A 14,881-nucleotide genomic window follows, 5' to 3' on the forward strand; every position below is an offset into this window, starting at 1 on the left:
GGGGAGGTTTATGGGATGGGGGCAGGAGGCGCTATGGGGCAGGGAGGTCTATGGGGCGGGGGGAGATCTATGGGGCAGGGGAATCTGTGGGGTAGGAGACCCTATGGGGCGGGGTGCCCTATGGGGCAGGGGGAGTTATGGGGCAAGAGGAGCTATAGGGCAGGAGGATCTATGGGGCAGGGCGCTCTATAGGGCAGGAGGGTCTATGGGGTGAGAAGGCTGATGGGGGGGATCTATGGGGCGAGAGGAGTTATGGAGTCGGGGGTCTATGGGGCAGGAGGGCCTATGGGGCAGCAAGATCTATGGGGCAGGATTTCTATGGGGCAGGGGGCTCTATGGGCTGGGTGCTCTATGGGGCAGGAGGATCTATGGGGCAGGAGGATCTATGGGGCAGGGACTCCTGTGGGGTGGGTGCTTTGTGGGGCAGGTGCTCTATAGGGCAGGGATTTCTATGGGGCAGGGATTTCTATGGGGCCGGTGCTCTATGGGGCAGGGAGCTCTATGGGGTCCCTCTCCCCAACCTCTCAGTTATGGGGCTGGCGGGGGGGGCGGCTCCATGGGGCAGCTCCGGGGCCGCCCCCCAAGTGCCGCTCTGCCCCACAGCGCCCCATAGCAGCGCAGCGCCCCATAGCGCCCCACGGATCCGGACAGCGCCCCATAGCGCCCCATAGCGCCCCACAGCGCCGCCGACCCACAGCGCCCCATAGCGCCCCACGGCTCCGGACGGCGCCCCACGGATCCACACAGCGCCCCATAGCGCCGCCGACCCACGGATCCGGACAGCGCCCCACAGTGCCCCATAGCTCCGCCCCACAGCGCTGCCCCATAGCTCCGCCCCCCAGCGCGGCCCCGCCCCCGCCGCCATGTCGCGCTTCTTCACCACCGGCTCCGACAGCGAATCGGAGTCGTCGTCGTCGGGGGACGACCTGGCGGCCAAGGCGCCGGGCGGGGCCTACAGCAAGTGAGGGCGGGGCCTGCGGGAGGGACCGCCCCCTGGCCACGCCCCCTGGGAGGGACCCGCCCCCTGGCCGCACCCCCCTCCCCGAGAGGGACCCGCCCCCTGGCCACGCCCCCCTGCCCCATGGAGCGACCCACATCCCACCCCATGGCCCCGCCCCTGCTCTGCCCCACATTGGGTCCTGCTTCGTGTCTGCCCCATAACCTGCCCCACATCCCCCCCACAACCTGCCCCCCATCCTGCCCCACATCCTGCCCCACATCCTGCCCCACATCCCCTCTAAGACCACCCCATCCTGCCCCACATTCTGCCCCACATCCCTTTTAAATCCCTGATATCCAGCCCCACATCCCGCCCCACATCTCCTCTAAGTCCCCCCATTGTGTGTCACATTTCTCCATATCCTGCCCCACATCCCCTCTAAGTCTCCTGCATCCTGCCCCACATCCTGACCCACATCCAGCCCCACAACCAGCCCCACATTTTGCCCCACATCTCCTCTACGTCCCCCCATCGTGTCTCACATTTCTCCATATCCAGCCCCACATCCCGCCCCACAGCCCCCCACATCCCACTCCATATCCAGCTTTGTATCCTGCCCCACATCCCCCCATATCCTGCCCCATATCCTGTGCAACATCCAGCCCCACATCCTGCCCCACATCCCGCCCCACACGGTGGCTCCGCCCCCCAGGCCGCTGCTGCTGAGTGATGACGAGGAGGACACGAAGAGGGTCGTGCGGAGCGCCAAGGACAAGCGGTGAGCGCGGGGGGCTGGGGGGCGGTGTGGGGCGGTGTCTGTGGGGCGCTATGGGTCTGCCCCACGGCAGGTTGCTATGGGGCAGTGTCTGTGGAGCGCTATGGGGCGCTGTGGGTCTGCCCCACACATTTCAGGTTCGAGGAGCTCTCCAACGTGATCTGCACCCTCTGCAACGCCGTGAAGATCCGCGGGGCGCTATGGGTCGCTATGGGGCAGTGTCTATGGGGCGCTATGGGGCAGGTCGCTATGGGTCGCTTTCTATGGGGCGCTATGGGTCTGCCCCACGGCAGGTTGCTATGGGGCAGTGTCTGTGGGGCGCTATGGGGCGCTATGGGGCAGCGTCTATGGGGCAGTGTCTGTGGGGCGCTGTGGGTCTGCCCCACACGTTGCAGGTTCGAGGAGCTCTCCAACGTGATCCGCACCCTCCGGAACGCCATGAAGATCCGCGGGGCGCTATGGGGTGCTATGGGGCAGTGTCTATGGGTCTGCCCCACACCAGGGTGCTATGGGGCAGTGTCTATGGGGCGCTGTGAGGCACTGTGGGGCAGTGTCTATGGGGCAGTGTCTATGGGACGCTATGGGGCAGGTCGCTATGGGTCGCTCTCTATGGGGCGCTATGGGTCTGCCCCACGGCAGGTTGCTATGGGGCAGTGTCTATGGGGCGCTATGGGGTGCTGTGGGTCTGCCCCACACATTGCAGGTTCGAGGAGCTCTCCAACGTGATCCGCACGCTCCGCAACGCCATGAAGATCCGCGGGGCGCTATGGGGCGCTATGGGGCAGGTCGCTATGGGGCGGTCTCTATGGGTCGCTATGGGTCTGCCCCACACCGGGTCGCTATGGGACGGTATCTATGGGTCTCTATGGGTCTGCCCCACACATTCCAGGTTCGAGGAGCTCTCCAACGTGATCCGCACCCTACGGAACGCCATGAAGATCCGCGGGGCGCTATGGGGCAGTGTCTATGGGTCTCTATGGGTCGCTATGGGTCGCTATGGGTCTGCCCCACACCGGGTCGCTCTCTATGGGTCTGCCCCACATTCCAGGTTCGAGGAGCTCTCCAACGTGATCCGCACCCTCCGCAACGCCATGAAGATCCGCGGGGCGCTATGGGGCAGTGTCTATGGGGCGCTATGGGGCAGGTCGCTATGGGGCGGTATCTATGGGTCTGCCCCACACATTTGCAGGTTCGAGGAGCTCTCCAACGTGATCCGCACGCTCCGGAACGCCATGAAGATCCGCGGGGCGCTATGGGGCAGTGTCTGTGGGTCGCTATGGGGCAGTGTCTATGGGTCTGCCCCATAGCCGGTCGCTATGGGTCTGCCCCACACCGGGTCGTTCTCTATGGGTCTGCCCCACATTTGCAGGTTCGAGGAGCTCTCCAACGTGATCCGCACGCTCCGCAACGCCATGAAGATCCGCGGGTCGCTATGGGGCGCTATGGGGCAGTGTCTATGGGTCGCTATGGGGCGGTCGCTATGGGGCAGTGTCTATGGGTCTGCCCCACACCGGGTCTCTCTCTATGGGTCTGCCCCACACCGGGTCGCTATGGGTCGCTCTCTATGGGTCTGCCCCACATTTCCAGGTTCGAGGAGCTCTCCAACGTGATCCGCACCCTCCGCAACGCCATGAAGATCCGCGGGGCGCTATGGGGCAGTGTCTATGGGTCTGCCCCACACCGGGTCGCTATGGGGCAGTCTCTATGGGTCAGTGTGGGTCTCTATGGGTCTGCCCCACATTTGCAGGTTCGAGGAGCTCTCCAACGTGATCCGCACCCTCCGCAACGCCATGAAGATCCGCGGGGCGCTATGGGGCGCTATGGGGCAGTGTCTATGGGTCTGCCCCACACCGGGTCGCTATGGGGCGGTCTCTATGGGTTGCTATGGGTCTGCCCCACACCGGGTCTCTCTCTATGGGTCTGCCCCACACATTGCAGGTTCGAGGAGCTCTCCAACGTGATCCGCACCCTCCGGAACGCCATGAAGATCCGCGACGTCCCGCGCTGCCTCGAGGAGTTCGAGCTCCTGGGCCGGGCGTTCGCCAAGGCCAAGGGGGGTGGTGGACAAGGAGGGCGTGCCCCGCTTCTACGTGCGCCTATTGGCCGACCTGGAGGACTATTTAAATGAGGTGGGCGGAGCTATGGGGCTATGGGGCTGGGTTTGATCTATGGGGCAGGGGGTGGTGGACAAGGAGGGCGTCCCCCGCTTCTACGTGCGCCTATTGGCCGACCTGGAGGACTATTTAAATGAGGTGGGAGGAGCTACGGGGCTATGGGGCTGGGCTATGGGGCTGGGTTTGTGCTATGGGGCTGGGTTATGGGGCAGGGTGTGATCTATGGGGCTGGGTTATGGGGCTGGGTCTGATCTATGGGGTAGGGGGTGGTGGACAAGGAGGGCGTCCCCCGCTTCTACGTGCGCCTATTGGCCGATCTGGAGGACTATTTAAATGAGGTGGGCGGAGCTACAGGGCTATGGGGCAGCGCTATGGGGCTGGGTCTGATCTATGGGGCTGGGTTATGGGGCTGGGTGTGATCTATGGGGCAGGGCTATGGGGCTGGGTGTGATCTATGGGGCAGGGGGTGGTGGACAAGGAGGGCGTCCCCCGCTTCTACGTGCGCCTATTGGCCGACCTGGAGGACTATTTAAATGAGGTGGGCGGAGCTATGGGGCTGTGGGGCAGCGCTATGGGGCAGCGCTATGGGGCAGGGTGTGATCTATGGGGCTGGGTTATGGGGCTGGGTTATGGGGCTGGGTTTGTGCTATGGGGCAGGGCTATGGGGCAGGGGGTGGTGGACAAGGAGGGCGTCCCCCGCTTCTACGTGCGCCTATTGGCTGATCTGGAGGATTATTTAAATGAGGTGGGCGGAGCTGTGGGGTTATGGGGCAGCGCTATGGGGCTGGGTTATGGGGCTGGGTCACATCTATGGGGCAGGGGGTGGTGGACAAGGAGGGCGTGCCCCGCTTCTACGTGCGCCTATTGGCTGACCTGGAGGACTATTTAAATGAGGTGGGCGGAGCTATGGGGCTATGGGGCTGGGTTTGATCTATGGGGCAGGGGGTGGTGGACAAGGAGGGCGTCCCCCGCTTCTACGTGCGCCTATTGGCCGACCTGGAGGACTATTTAAATGAGGTGGGAGGAGCTACGGGGCTATGGGGCTGGGCTATGGGGCTGGGTTTGTGCTATGGGGCTGGGTTATGGGGCAGGGTGTGATCTATGGGGCTGGGTTATGGGGCTGGGTCTGATCTATGGGGTAGGGGGTGGTGGACAAGGAGGGCGTCCCCCGCTTCTACGTGCGCCTATTGGCCGATCTGGAGGACTATTTAAATGAGGTGGGCGGAGCTACGGGGCTATGGGGCAGCGCTATGGGGCTGGGTCTGATCTATGGGGCTGGGTTATGGGGCTGGGTGTGATCTATGGGGCAGGGCTATGGGGCTGGGTGTGATCTATGGGGCAGGGGGTGGTGGACAAGGAGGGCGTCCCCCGCTTCTACGTGCGCCTATTGGCCGATCTGGATGACTATTTAAATGAGGTGGGAGGAGCTATGGGGCTGTGGGGCAGCGCTATGGGGCAGGGTCTGATCTATGGGGCTGGGTTATGGGGCAGGGGGTGGTGGACAAGGAGGGCGTCCCCCGCTTCTACATGCGCCTATTGGCTGATCTCAAGGATTATTTAAATGAGGTGGGCGGAGCTATGGGGCTATGGGGCAGGGTCTGATCTATGGGGCTGGGTTATGGGGCAGGGCCAGGGCTATGGGGTTGGGTTATGGGGCTGGGTTATGGGGTTCCTGTTATGAGGCCAGTCTTCTCTATGGGGCCCCGCTATGGGGCTCACCCTATGGTGCCCTGCTGTGGGTTCTGCCATGGGGCCTCACTGTGGGTCTCGGTGTGGGGTCCCGCTATGGGGCTCATCCTATGGGTCCCGCTGTGGGTCCCGCTATGGGGCTCATCCTATGGGTCCCGCTGTGGGTCCCGCCGTGGGGATGACCCTGTGGGTCCCGCTATGGGTCTCGCTATGGGGCCCAGCCCTCCCTGTGGGTCCCGCTATGGGTCCCGCTATGGGGCTCACCCTGTGGGTCCCGCTATGGGGTTCAGCCCTCCCTGTGGGTCCTGCTATGGGGCTGACCCTGTGGGTCCTGCTATGGGGCTCAGCCCTCGCTATGGGTCCCGCTATGGGTCCCGCTATGGGGCTCAGCCTGTGGGTCCCGCTATGGGTCCCGCTATGGGGCTGACCCTGTGGGTCCTGCTATGGGTCTCACTATGGGGCTGACCTTGTGGGTCCCGCTATGGGGCCCAGCCCTCCCTATGGGTCCCGCTATGGGGTTGACCCTGTGGGTCCCGCTATGGGGCTCAGCCCTCGCTGTGGGTCCCGCTATGGGGCTGACCCTGTGGATCCCGCTGTGGGTCCCGCTATGGGGCTCACCCTGTGGGTCCCGCTGTGGGTCCCGCTATGGGGCCCAGCCCTCCCTGTGGGTCCCGCTATGGGGCTGACCCTGTGGGTCCCGCTATGGGGCTGACCCTGTGGGTCCCGCCGTGGGGCTGACCCCTGTGCCCCCCCCCCCCCAGCTCTGGGAGGACAAGGAGGGCAAGAAGAGGATGAACAAGAACCACGCGAAGGCCCTGAGCAGCCTCCGGCAGAAGCTGCGCAAGCACAACCGGCCCCACGAGGCGCTGATAGCGGCGTACAGACAGGTGCTATGGGGCAGGGTGTGGGGCAGGGTGTGGGGCGATGTGGGGCGATGTGGGGTGCTATGGGGCAGGGTGTGGGGCTGAGGAAGCACAACCGGCCCCACGAGGCGCTGATCGCGGCCTATAGACAGGTGCTATGGGGCGATGTGGGGCGGGATGTGGGGCGCTATGGGGCAGGGTGTGGGGCTGCGGAAGCACAACCGGCCCCACGAGGCGCTCATCGCCGCGTACAGACAGGTGCTGTGGGGCACGCTATGGGGCAGGGTGTGGGGCAGGGTGTGGGGCGCGCAATGGGGCAGGGTGTGGGGCGCTATGGGGCGGGATGTGGGGCAGGGTGTGGGGTGCTATGGGGCTGAGGAAGCACAACCGGCCCCACGAGGCGCTCATCGCGGCGTACAGACAGGTGTGGGGCGATGTGGGGTGGGATGTGGGGCGATGTGGGGCGATGTGGGGCGGGATGTGGGGTGGGATGTGGGGCACGCTATGGGGCTGAGGAAGCACAACCGGCCCCACGAGGCGCTGATCGCCGCGTACAGACAGGTGCTATGGGGCGATGTGGGGCGCGCTATGGGGCAGGGTGTGGGGCGATGTGGGGCGGAATGTGGGGCGCTATGGGGCAGGGTGTGGGGCTGCGGAAGCACAACCGGCCCCACGAGGCACTGATAGCGGCGTACAGACAGGTGCTATGGGGCAGGATGTGGGGCAGGGTGTGGGGCAGGGTGTGGGGCGCTATGGGGCAGGGTGTGGGGCGCTATGGGGCTGCGCAAGCACAACCGGCCCCACGAGGCGCTGATCGCGGCGTACAGACAGGTGTGGGGCGGGATGTGAGGCAGGGTGTGGGGCAGGGTGTGGGGCAGTATGGGGCAATGTGGGGCGCTATGGGGCTGAGGAAGCACAACCGGCCCCACGAGGCGCTCATCGCCACCTATAGACAGGTGCTGTGGGGCAGGGCGTGGGGCAGGGTGTGGGGCGCTATGGGGCAGGGTGTGGGGCAGGGTGTGGGGCGCTATGGGGCGCTATGGGGCAGGGTGTGGGGCGCTATGGGGCTGCGCAAGCACAACTGGCCCCACGAGGCGCTGATCGCTGCGTACAGACAGGTGTGGGGCACTATGGGGCACACTATGGGGCACACTATAGGTCACGCCGTGGGTCACGCTGTGGGGCTGACCCTCTCTCCCCCCATTTGCAGAACCCGGAGCTGTCGGCCGACGAGGACGAGGAGAAGAAGAGCCGGGACTCGGAGGGTGAGCGGCGCCGGGGGGCGCTATGGGGCGGGATGTGGGGCGCTATGGGGCGCTATGGGGCAGAGCCGCTGGGGGGCGCTGGGGGGCTGAACACGCTGCTGTGGGGCTGGGTGATTTTCTATGGGGCTGAGCGTGTATCTGTGGGGTGAATGTTTTTCTGTGGGGTGTGTTGTTATGGGGTGAATGTCCGTCTATGGGGCTGGGCGTGTTGCTGTGGGGCTGAGTGTGTTTGTGGGGTCACTGTGTCTCTATGGGGCTGGGTGCAGGGCTATGGGGTGGATGTCTTGCTGTGGGGTGGGCCGGGTGTTTGTCTATGGGGTCAGTGTGTTTCTATGGGGCTGGGTGCGTTGCTATGGGGCCGGTTGTTTCCGTATGGGTCTGGGTGTGTTTATCTATGGGGCGGGTTCTCTCTATGGGGAGGGTGTCTCTCTATGGGTCTGGGTGTTTCTATGGGTCTGGATGTGTTTCTATGGGGCTGAGTGTGTTTCTATGGGACGGGTTCTCTGTATGGGGTGGGTGTCTCTCTCTATGGGGCAGGTTCTCTCTATGGGGCAGGTTGTGTCTATGGGTCCGGGTTCCCTCTATGGGTCCGGGTGTGTTTCTATGGGCCGGGTGTTTCTATGGGGCTGGGTGTCTCTCTCTATGGGGCAGGTTCTCTTTATGGGGCAGGTTCTCTCTATGGGTCCGGGTTCTTTCTATGGGGCAGGTTGTGTCTATGGGGCTGGGTGTCTCTCTATGGGGCGGGTGTTTCTTTCTATGGGTCCGGGTTCCCTCTATGGGTTCGGGTGTGTTTCTATGGGTCTGGATGTCTCTCTATGGGGCGGGTTCTTTCTATGGGGCGGGTGTCTCTCTATGGGGCCGGGTGTGTTTCTATGAGGCTGGGTGTCTCTCTATGGGTCTGGGTGTCTCTCTCTATGGGGCCGGGTTCCCTCTACGGGCCCCGCCCTGACCCCGGCCCCGCCCCCGCAGGCTCCTCCTCCTCCCCCTCCCCCTCCCCCTCCTCCTCCGATGACGACGACGCCGACGGGGGCGGGGCCGGCGGGGGAGGGGCCGGCGCCTTCCTGAAGAAGAAGGAGGGGGGGGAGGGGCGGGGCCGCTTCCTGCGCAAGATGGAGGTGGGGGAGGGGCGCGGGGAGGGGGAGGGGGGACAATGGGGAGAATGGGGACAATGGGGACGTGGGGACAAGGGGGGACAATGGGGACATTGGGGTCAATGGGGACATTGGGGTTAATGGGGACATTGGGGTCACTTGGGGACATGGACAAGGGGGGGCAATGGGGACATTAGGGGACATGGCGGGCAATGGGGTCAATGGGGACACTTGGGGACAATGGGGACAATGGGGGGCAATGGGGACATTGGGGATGTTGGGGACAATGGGGTCAATGGGGGAACACGGGGGGCAATGGGGACATGGGGCCATTGGGGTCAATGGGACATTGGGGACACTTGGGGACATGGGGGACAATGGGGAACAATGGGGACATTGGGGACATGGGGACAATGGGGACAATGGGGGACAATGGGGACAATGGGGATGTTGGGGACAATGGGGATAATGGGGGGACATTGGGGACATTGGGGGGTAATGGGGACATGGGGCATTGGGGACAATGGGGACACTGGAGTCAATGGGGGCATTGGGGACATTGGGGTCAGTGGGGACAATGGGGGTCAATGGGGGGACATTGGGGTCAATGGGGACACTTGGGGACATGGATGTTGGGACATTGGGGTCAATGGGGACAATGGGGTCAATGGGGGGACATTGGGGACACTTGGGGACACTTGGGGACATTGGGGACACACTGGGGCCATGAGGGACGTTCAGGGACGCTTGGGGACATGGGGGACACAGGGGGACATTGGGGACACATTGGGGCCATGGGGGACATTTGGGGACACTTGGGGACATGGGGGGACATTGGGGACATTGAGGATATGGAGGGACATGGGGGACGTTTGGGGGCCACTTTGGGCCATTTGGGGAGGTGTTGGGGCCACATGGGGGATATGGAGGGACATTGGGGACATTGGGGGGACATTGGGGCCGTTTGGTGACATTTGGTGACGTTGGTGACGTCATCCGCAGGGCGGGGGCTCCTCGGGGTCGGAGGTCGCCGAGTTCTGGGGCTCGGAGGAGTCGGGGGTCGGGGTCGGGAGTCGGACGACGACGACGGGAGGTTCAGGTCATTGGCGTCCAAATTCCTCAAAAAGTGAGTGACGTCATCGGTGACGTCATCAATGTGACCCCAATGTCCCCAATGTGTCCCTGTCCCCCGTGGTTCACGTCGCTGGCGTCCAATTCCTCAAAAAGTGAGTGATGACGTCATCGGTGACGTCATCAGTGTGACCCCCATGTCCCCAATGTCCCCATGTCCCCCATGGTTCACGTCGTTGGCGTCCAAATTCCTCAAAAAGTGAGTGACGTCATCGGTGACGTCATCAATGTGACCGCAACGTGTCCCCGTGTCCCCCCGTGTCCCCCGTGGTTCACGTCGTTGGCCTCGAAATTCCTCAAAAAGTGAGTGGTGACGTCATCGGTGACGTCATCAGGGTGACCCCCATGTCCCCAATGTGTCCATGTCCCCCGTGGTTCACGTCATTGGCGTCCAAATTCCTCAAAAAGTGAGTGATGACGTCAGCGATGACGTCATCAATGTCCCCAATGTGTCCCTGTCCCCCGTGGTTCACGTCGTTGGCCTCGAAATTCCTCAAAAAGGTGAGTGATGACGTCAGCAATGACATCATCAATGTGACCGCAACGTGTCCCCAATGTCCCCATGTCCCCCGTGGTTCACGTCGCTGGCCTCCAAATTCCTCAAAAAGTGAGTGATGACGTCATCGGTGACGTCATCAAGGTGACCCCCATGTCCCCCCATGGCCCCCTGTTCCCTCTTGGTTCACGTCATTGGCCTCGAAATTCCTCAAAAAGTGAGTGATGACGTCATCAGTGACGTCATCAATGTGACCCCCATGTCCCCATGTCCCCCGTGGTTCACGTCGCTGGCCTCCAAATTCCTCAAAAAGTGAGTGATGACGTCATCGGTGACGTCATCAAGGTGACCCCCATGTCCCCCCATGGCCCCCTGTTCCCTCTTGGTTCACGTCATTGGCCTCGAAATTCCTCAAAAAGTGAGTGATGACGTCATCAGTGACGTCATCAATGTGACCCCCCATGTCCCCATGTCCCCCCGTGGTTCACGTCGCTGGCCTCGAAATTCCTCAAAAAGTGAGTGACGTCATCAATGACGTCATCAAGGTGACCCCCATGTCCCCCCATGGCCCCCTGTTCCCCCGTGGTTCACGTCATTGGCGTCCAAATTCCTCAAAAAGTGAGTGACGTCATCAGTGACATCATCAGGGTGACCCCAATGTGTCCCCGTGTCCCCAATGTGTCCATGTCCCCCGTGGTTCACGTCGTTGGCCTCGAAATTCCTCAAAAAGTGAGTGATGACGTCATCAGTGACGTCATCAGGGTGACCCCAATGTCCCCAATGTGTCCATGTCCCCCGTGGTTCACGTCGCTGGCGTCCAAATTCCTCAAAAAGTGAGTGACGTCATCAGTGACGTCATCAGTGCGTCCCCAGTGTGTCCCCAGTGTCCCCATGCCCCCCATGGTTCACGTCATTGGCGTCCAAATTCCTCAAAAAGTGAGTGATGACGTCATCGGTGACGTCATCAATGTCCCCATCGTGTCCCCAATGTGTCCCTGTTCCCTCTTGGTTCACGTCGCTGGCGTCCAAATTCCTCAAAAAGTGAGTGATGACGTCAGCAATGACATCATCAGGGTGATTCCAGTGTGTCCCCAATGTCCCCATGTCCCCCGTGGTTCACGTCGCTGGCCTCGAAATTCCTCAAAAAGTGAGTGATGACGTCATCGGTGATGTCATCAATGTGACCCCATCGTGTCCCCATGTCCCCCTATGTCCCCATGTCCCCCGTGGTTCACGTCATTAGCGCCGAAATTCCTCAAAAAGTGAGTGATGACGTCATCAGTGTCACCAATGTCCCCATTGTCCCCATGTCCCCCATTGTCCCCATGTCCCCATAGGGACGATGACAAGAAGGGCTCCGAGCGCCGCCGGGACGAGCGGATCCCCCATTGTCCCCATTGTCCCCATTGTCCCCTCATTGTCCCCATGTCCCCCATTGTCCCCATGTCCCCATAGGGACGATGACAAGAAGGGCTCCGAGCGCCGCCGGGACGAGCGGATCCCCCATTGTCCCCAATGTCCCCAATGTCCCCATTGTCCCCATTGTCCCCATTGTCCCCATTCCCCCCATTGTCCCCATTGTCCCCATTGTCCCCAATGTCCCCTCATTGTCCCCATTGTCCCCATTGTCCCCATTGTCCCCAATGTCCCCATGTCCCCTCATTGTCCCCATTGTCCCCATTGTCCCCATTGTCCCCATTGTCCCCATTGTCCCCTCGTGTCCCCCCATAGGGACGATGACAAGAAGGGCTCCGAGCGCCGCCGGGACGAGCGGATCCCCCATTGTCCCCATTGTCCCCATTGTCCCCTCATTGTCCCCATTGTCCCCATTGTCCCCATTGTCCCCCCATAGGGACGATGACAAGAAGGGCTCCGAGCGCCGCCGGGACGAGCGGATCCCCCATTGTCCCCATTGTCCCCATTGTCCCCTCATTGTCCCCATGTCCCCCATTGTCCCCATGTCCCCATAGGGACGATGACAAGAAGGGCTCCGAGCGCCGCCGGGACGAGCGGATCCCCCATTGTCCCCAATGTCCCCAATGTCCCCATTGTCCCCATTGTCCCCATTGTCCCCATTCCCCCCATTGTCCCCATTGTCCCCATTGTCCCCAATGTCCCCTCATTGTCCCCATTGTCCCCATTGTCCCCATTGTCCCCAATGTCCCCATGTCCCCTCATTGTCCCCATTGTCCCCATTGTCCCCATTGTCCCCATTGTCCCCATTGTCCCCTCGTGTCCCCCCATAGGGACGATGACAAGAAGGGCTCCGAGCGCCGCCGGGACGAGCGGATCCCCCATTGTCCCCATTGTCCCCATTGTCCCCTCATTGTCCCCATTGTCCCCATTGTCCCCATTGTCCCCCCATAGGGACGATGACAAGAAGGGCTCCGAGCGCCGCCGGGACGAGCGGATCCCCCATTGTCCCCAATGTCCCCATGTCCCCATTGTCCCCAATGTCCCCATTGTCCCCATTGTCCCCAATGTCCCCATTGACCCCATTGTCCCCATTGTCCCCGTTCCCCCCATAGGGACGATGACAAGAAGGGCTCCGAGCGCCGCTGCGACGAGCGGATCCCCCATTGTCCCCATTGTCCCCATTGTCCCCATTGTCCCCATTGTCCCCCGTTGTCCCCTCATTGTCCCCATTGTCCCCATTGTCCCCAATGTCCCCATTGTCCCCATAGGGACGAGGACAAGAAGGGCTCCGAGCGCCGCCGGGACGAGCGGATCCCCCATTGTCCCCATTGTCCCCATTGTCCCCATGTCTCCATTGTCCCCGTTGTCCCCCATTGTCCCCATTCCCCCCATTGTCCCCATGTCCCCTCATTGTCCCCATTCTCCCATTGTCCCCATAGGGACGATGACAAGAAGGGCTCCGAGCGCCGCCGCGACGAGCGGATCCCCCATTGTCCCCATTGTCCCCCATCGTCCCCAATGTCCCCAATGTCCCCCTCATTGTCCCCATTGTCCCCATTGTCCCCATTGTCCCCAATGTCCCCAATGTCCCCTCATTGTCCCCCATTCCCCCCCCTTCCCCTCATTGTCCCCGTTCCCCCCATAGGGACGATGACAAGAAGGGCTCTGAGCGCCGCCGGGACGAGCGGATCCCCCATTGTCCCCAATGTCCCCCATTGTCCCCATTGTCCCCATTGTCCCCAATGTCCCCTCGTGTCCCCATGTCCCCTCATTGTCCCCCATTCCCCCCCATAGGGACGATGACAAGAAGGGCTCCGAGCGCCGCCGGGACGAGCGGATCCCCCAATGTCCCCAATGTCCCCATTGTCCCCAATGTCCCCATTCCCCCCATCGTCCCCATTGTCCCCAATGTCCCCAATGTCCCCATTGTCCCCATGTCCCCTCATTGTCCCCATGTCCCCTCATTGTCCCATAGGGACGATGACAAGAAGGGCTCCGAGCGCCGCCGGGACGAGCGGATCCCCATTGTCCCCATTGTCCCCGTTCCCCCATTCCCCCCATTGTCCCCATTGTCCCCATCGTCCCCATTGTCCCCATTGTCCCCATTGTCCCCATTGTCCCCAATGACCCCCCATTCCCCCCATTCCCCCCATTCCCCCCATTGTCCCCAATGTCCCCATGTCCCCATTGTCCCCATCGCCCCCCATTGTCCCCCATTGACCCCATTGTCCCCAATGTCCCCATTGTCCCCCCATAGGGACGATGACAAGAAGGGCTCCGAGCGCCGCCGGGACGAGCGGATCCGGCGCCGGCAGCACCGGCGGCTCCGGCGCTTCGAGGACGACGACGACGACGACGGACGACGGCGGCGACTGGGAGAAGGTCAAGGGGGGAGCCCCCCTGGTCAAGGTGGGGGGACGTGGGAGATGTGGGGAGATGTGGGGCACTATGGGGCACAGGGAGCGCTATGGGGCGCTATGGGGAGCTATGGGGTGAGTAGGGAGTTGTGGGGCGCTATGGGGAGCTATGGGGTGTGTGGGGCACTATGGGGCACTATGGGGCGTATGGGGCGACTGGGAGAAGGTCAAGGGGGGAGCCCCCTGGTCAAGGTGGGGACATGTGGGGAGATGTGGGGCGATGTGGGGAGATGTGGGGCACAGGGAGCGCTATGGGGCGCTATGGGGTGCTGGGAGCGCTATGGGGCGCTATGGGGCGAGTAGGGAGATGTGGGGCACTATGGGGCGCTGTGGGGCACTATGGGGCGGCACTGACCCTGCTATGGGGCGCTATGGGGCAGTGCTATGAGCCAGTGCTGTGGGGCACTATGGGGCGCCATGGGGCGGCGCTGACCCCGCTGTGGGGTAGTGCTATGGGGCACTATGGGGCGCTGTGGGTCGCCATGGGGCGGCGCTGACCCCGCTATGGGGTACTATGGGGCAGTGCTATGGGGCACTATGGGGCAGTGCTATGGGGCGGCGCTGACCCCGCTGTGGGGCAGTGCTATGGGGAAGTGCTATGGGGCGCTGTGGGTCGCCATGGGGCGGCGCTGACCCCTCTATGGGGCAGTGCTATGGGGCACTATGGGGCGCTATGGGGCGGCC

The 14,881-nt window shown here is 62.7% G+C and overlaps 1 protein-coding gene across 1 annotated transcript in view; it reads left to right on the forward strand.

Annotated features, from left to right (window-relative positions):
• The first annotated feature begins 853 nt into the window (after positions 1-853).
• LOC148595262 (eukaryotic translation initiation factor 3 subunit C-like) overlaps positions 854-14,881 on the forward strand; it is a 33,910-nt gene continuing 19,882 nt past the window's right edge. Inside the window, 10 exon segments of the mRNA XM_088521693.1 lie at positions 854-961; positions 1,653-1,718; positions 3,654-3,768; positions 3,770-3,844; positions 6,280-6,405; positions 7,592-7,646; positions 10,277-10,369; positions 10,583-10,676; positions 14,038-14,131; positions 14,133-14,189. Coding sequence (XP_088377819.1) covers positions 864-961; positions 1,653-1,718; positions 3,654-3,768; positions 3,770-3,844; positions 6,280-6,405; positions 7,592-7,646; positions 10,277-10,369; positions 10,583-10,676; positions 14,038-14,131; positions 14,133-14,189 — 873 coding nt within the window. The 5' untranslated portion in view covers positions 854-863.

The sequence above is a fragment of the Tinamus guttatus genome, unplaced genomic scaffold, assembly GCF_059628265.1.
Source record: "Tinamus guttatus ecotype Peru unplaced genomic scaffold, ASM5962826v1 Tinamus_guttatus_pri_ptg000127l, whole genome shotgun sequence".
Taxonomy (NCBI): Eukaryota; Metazoa; Chordata; class Aves; order Tinamiformes; family Tinamidae; genus Tinamus; species Tinamus guttatus.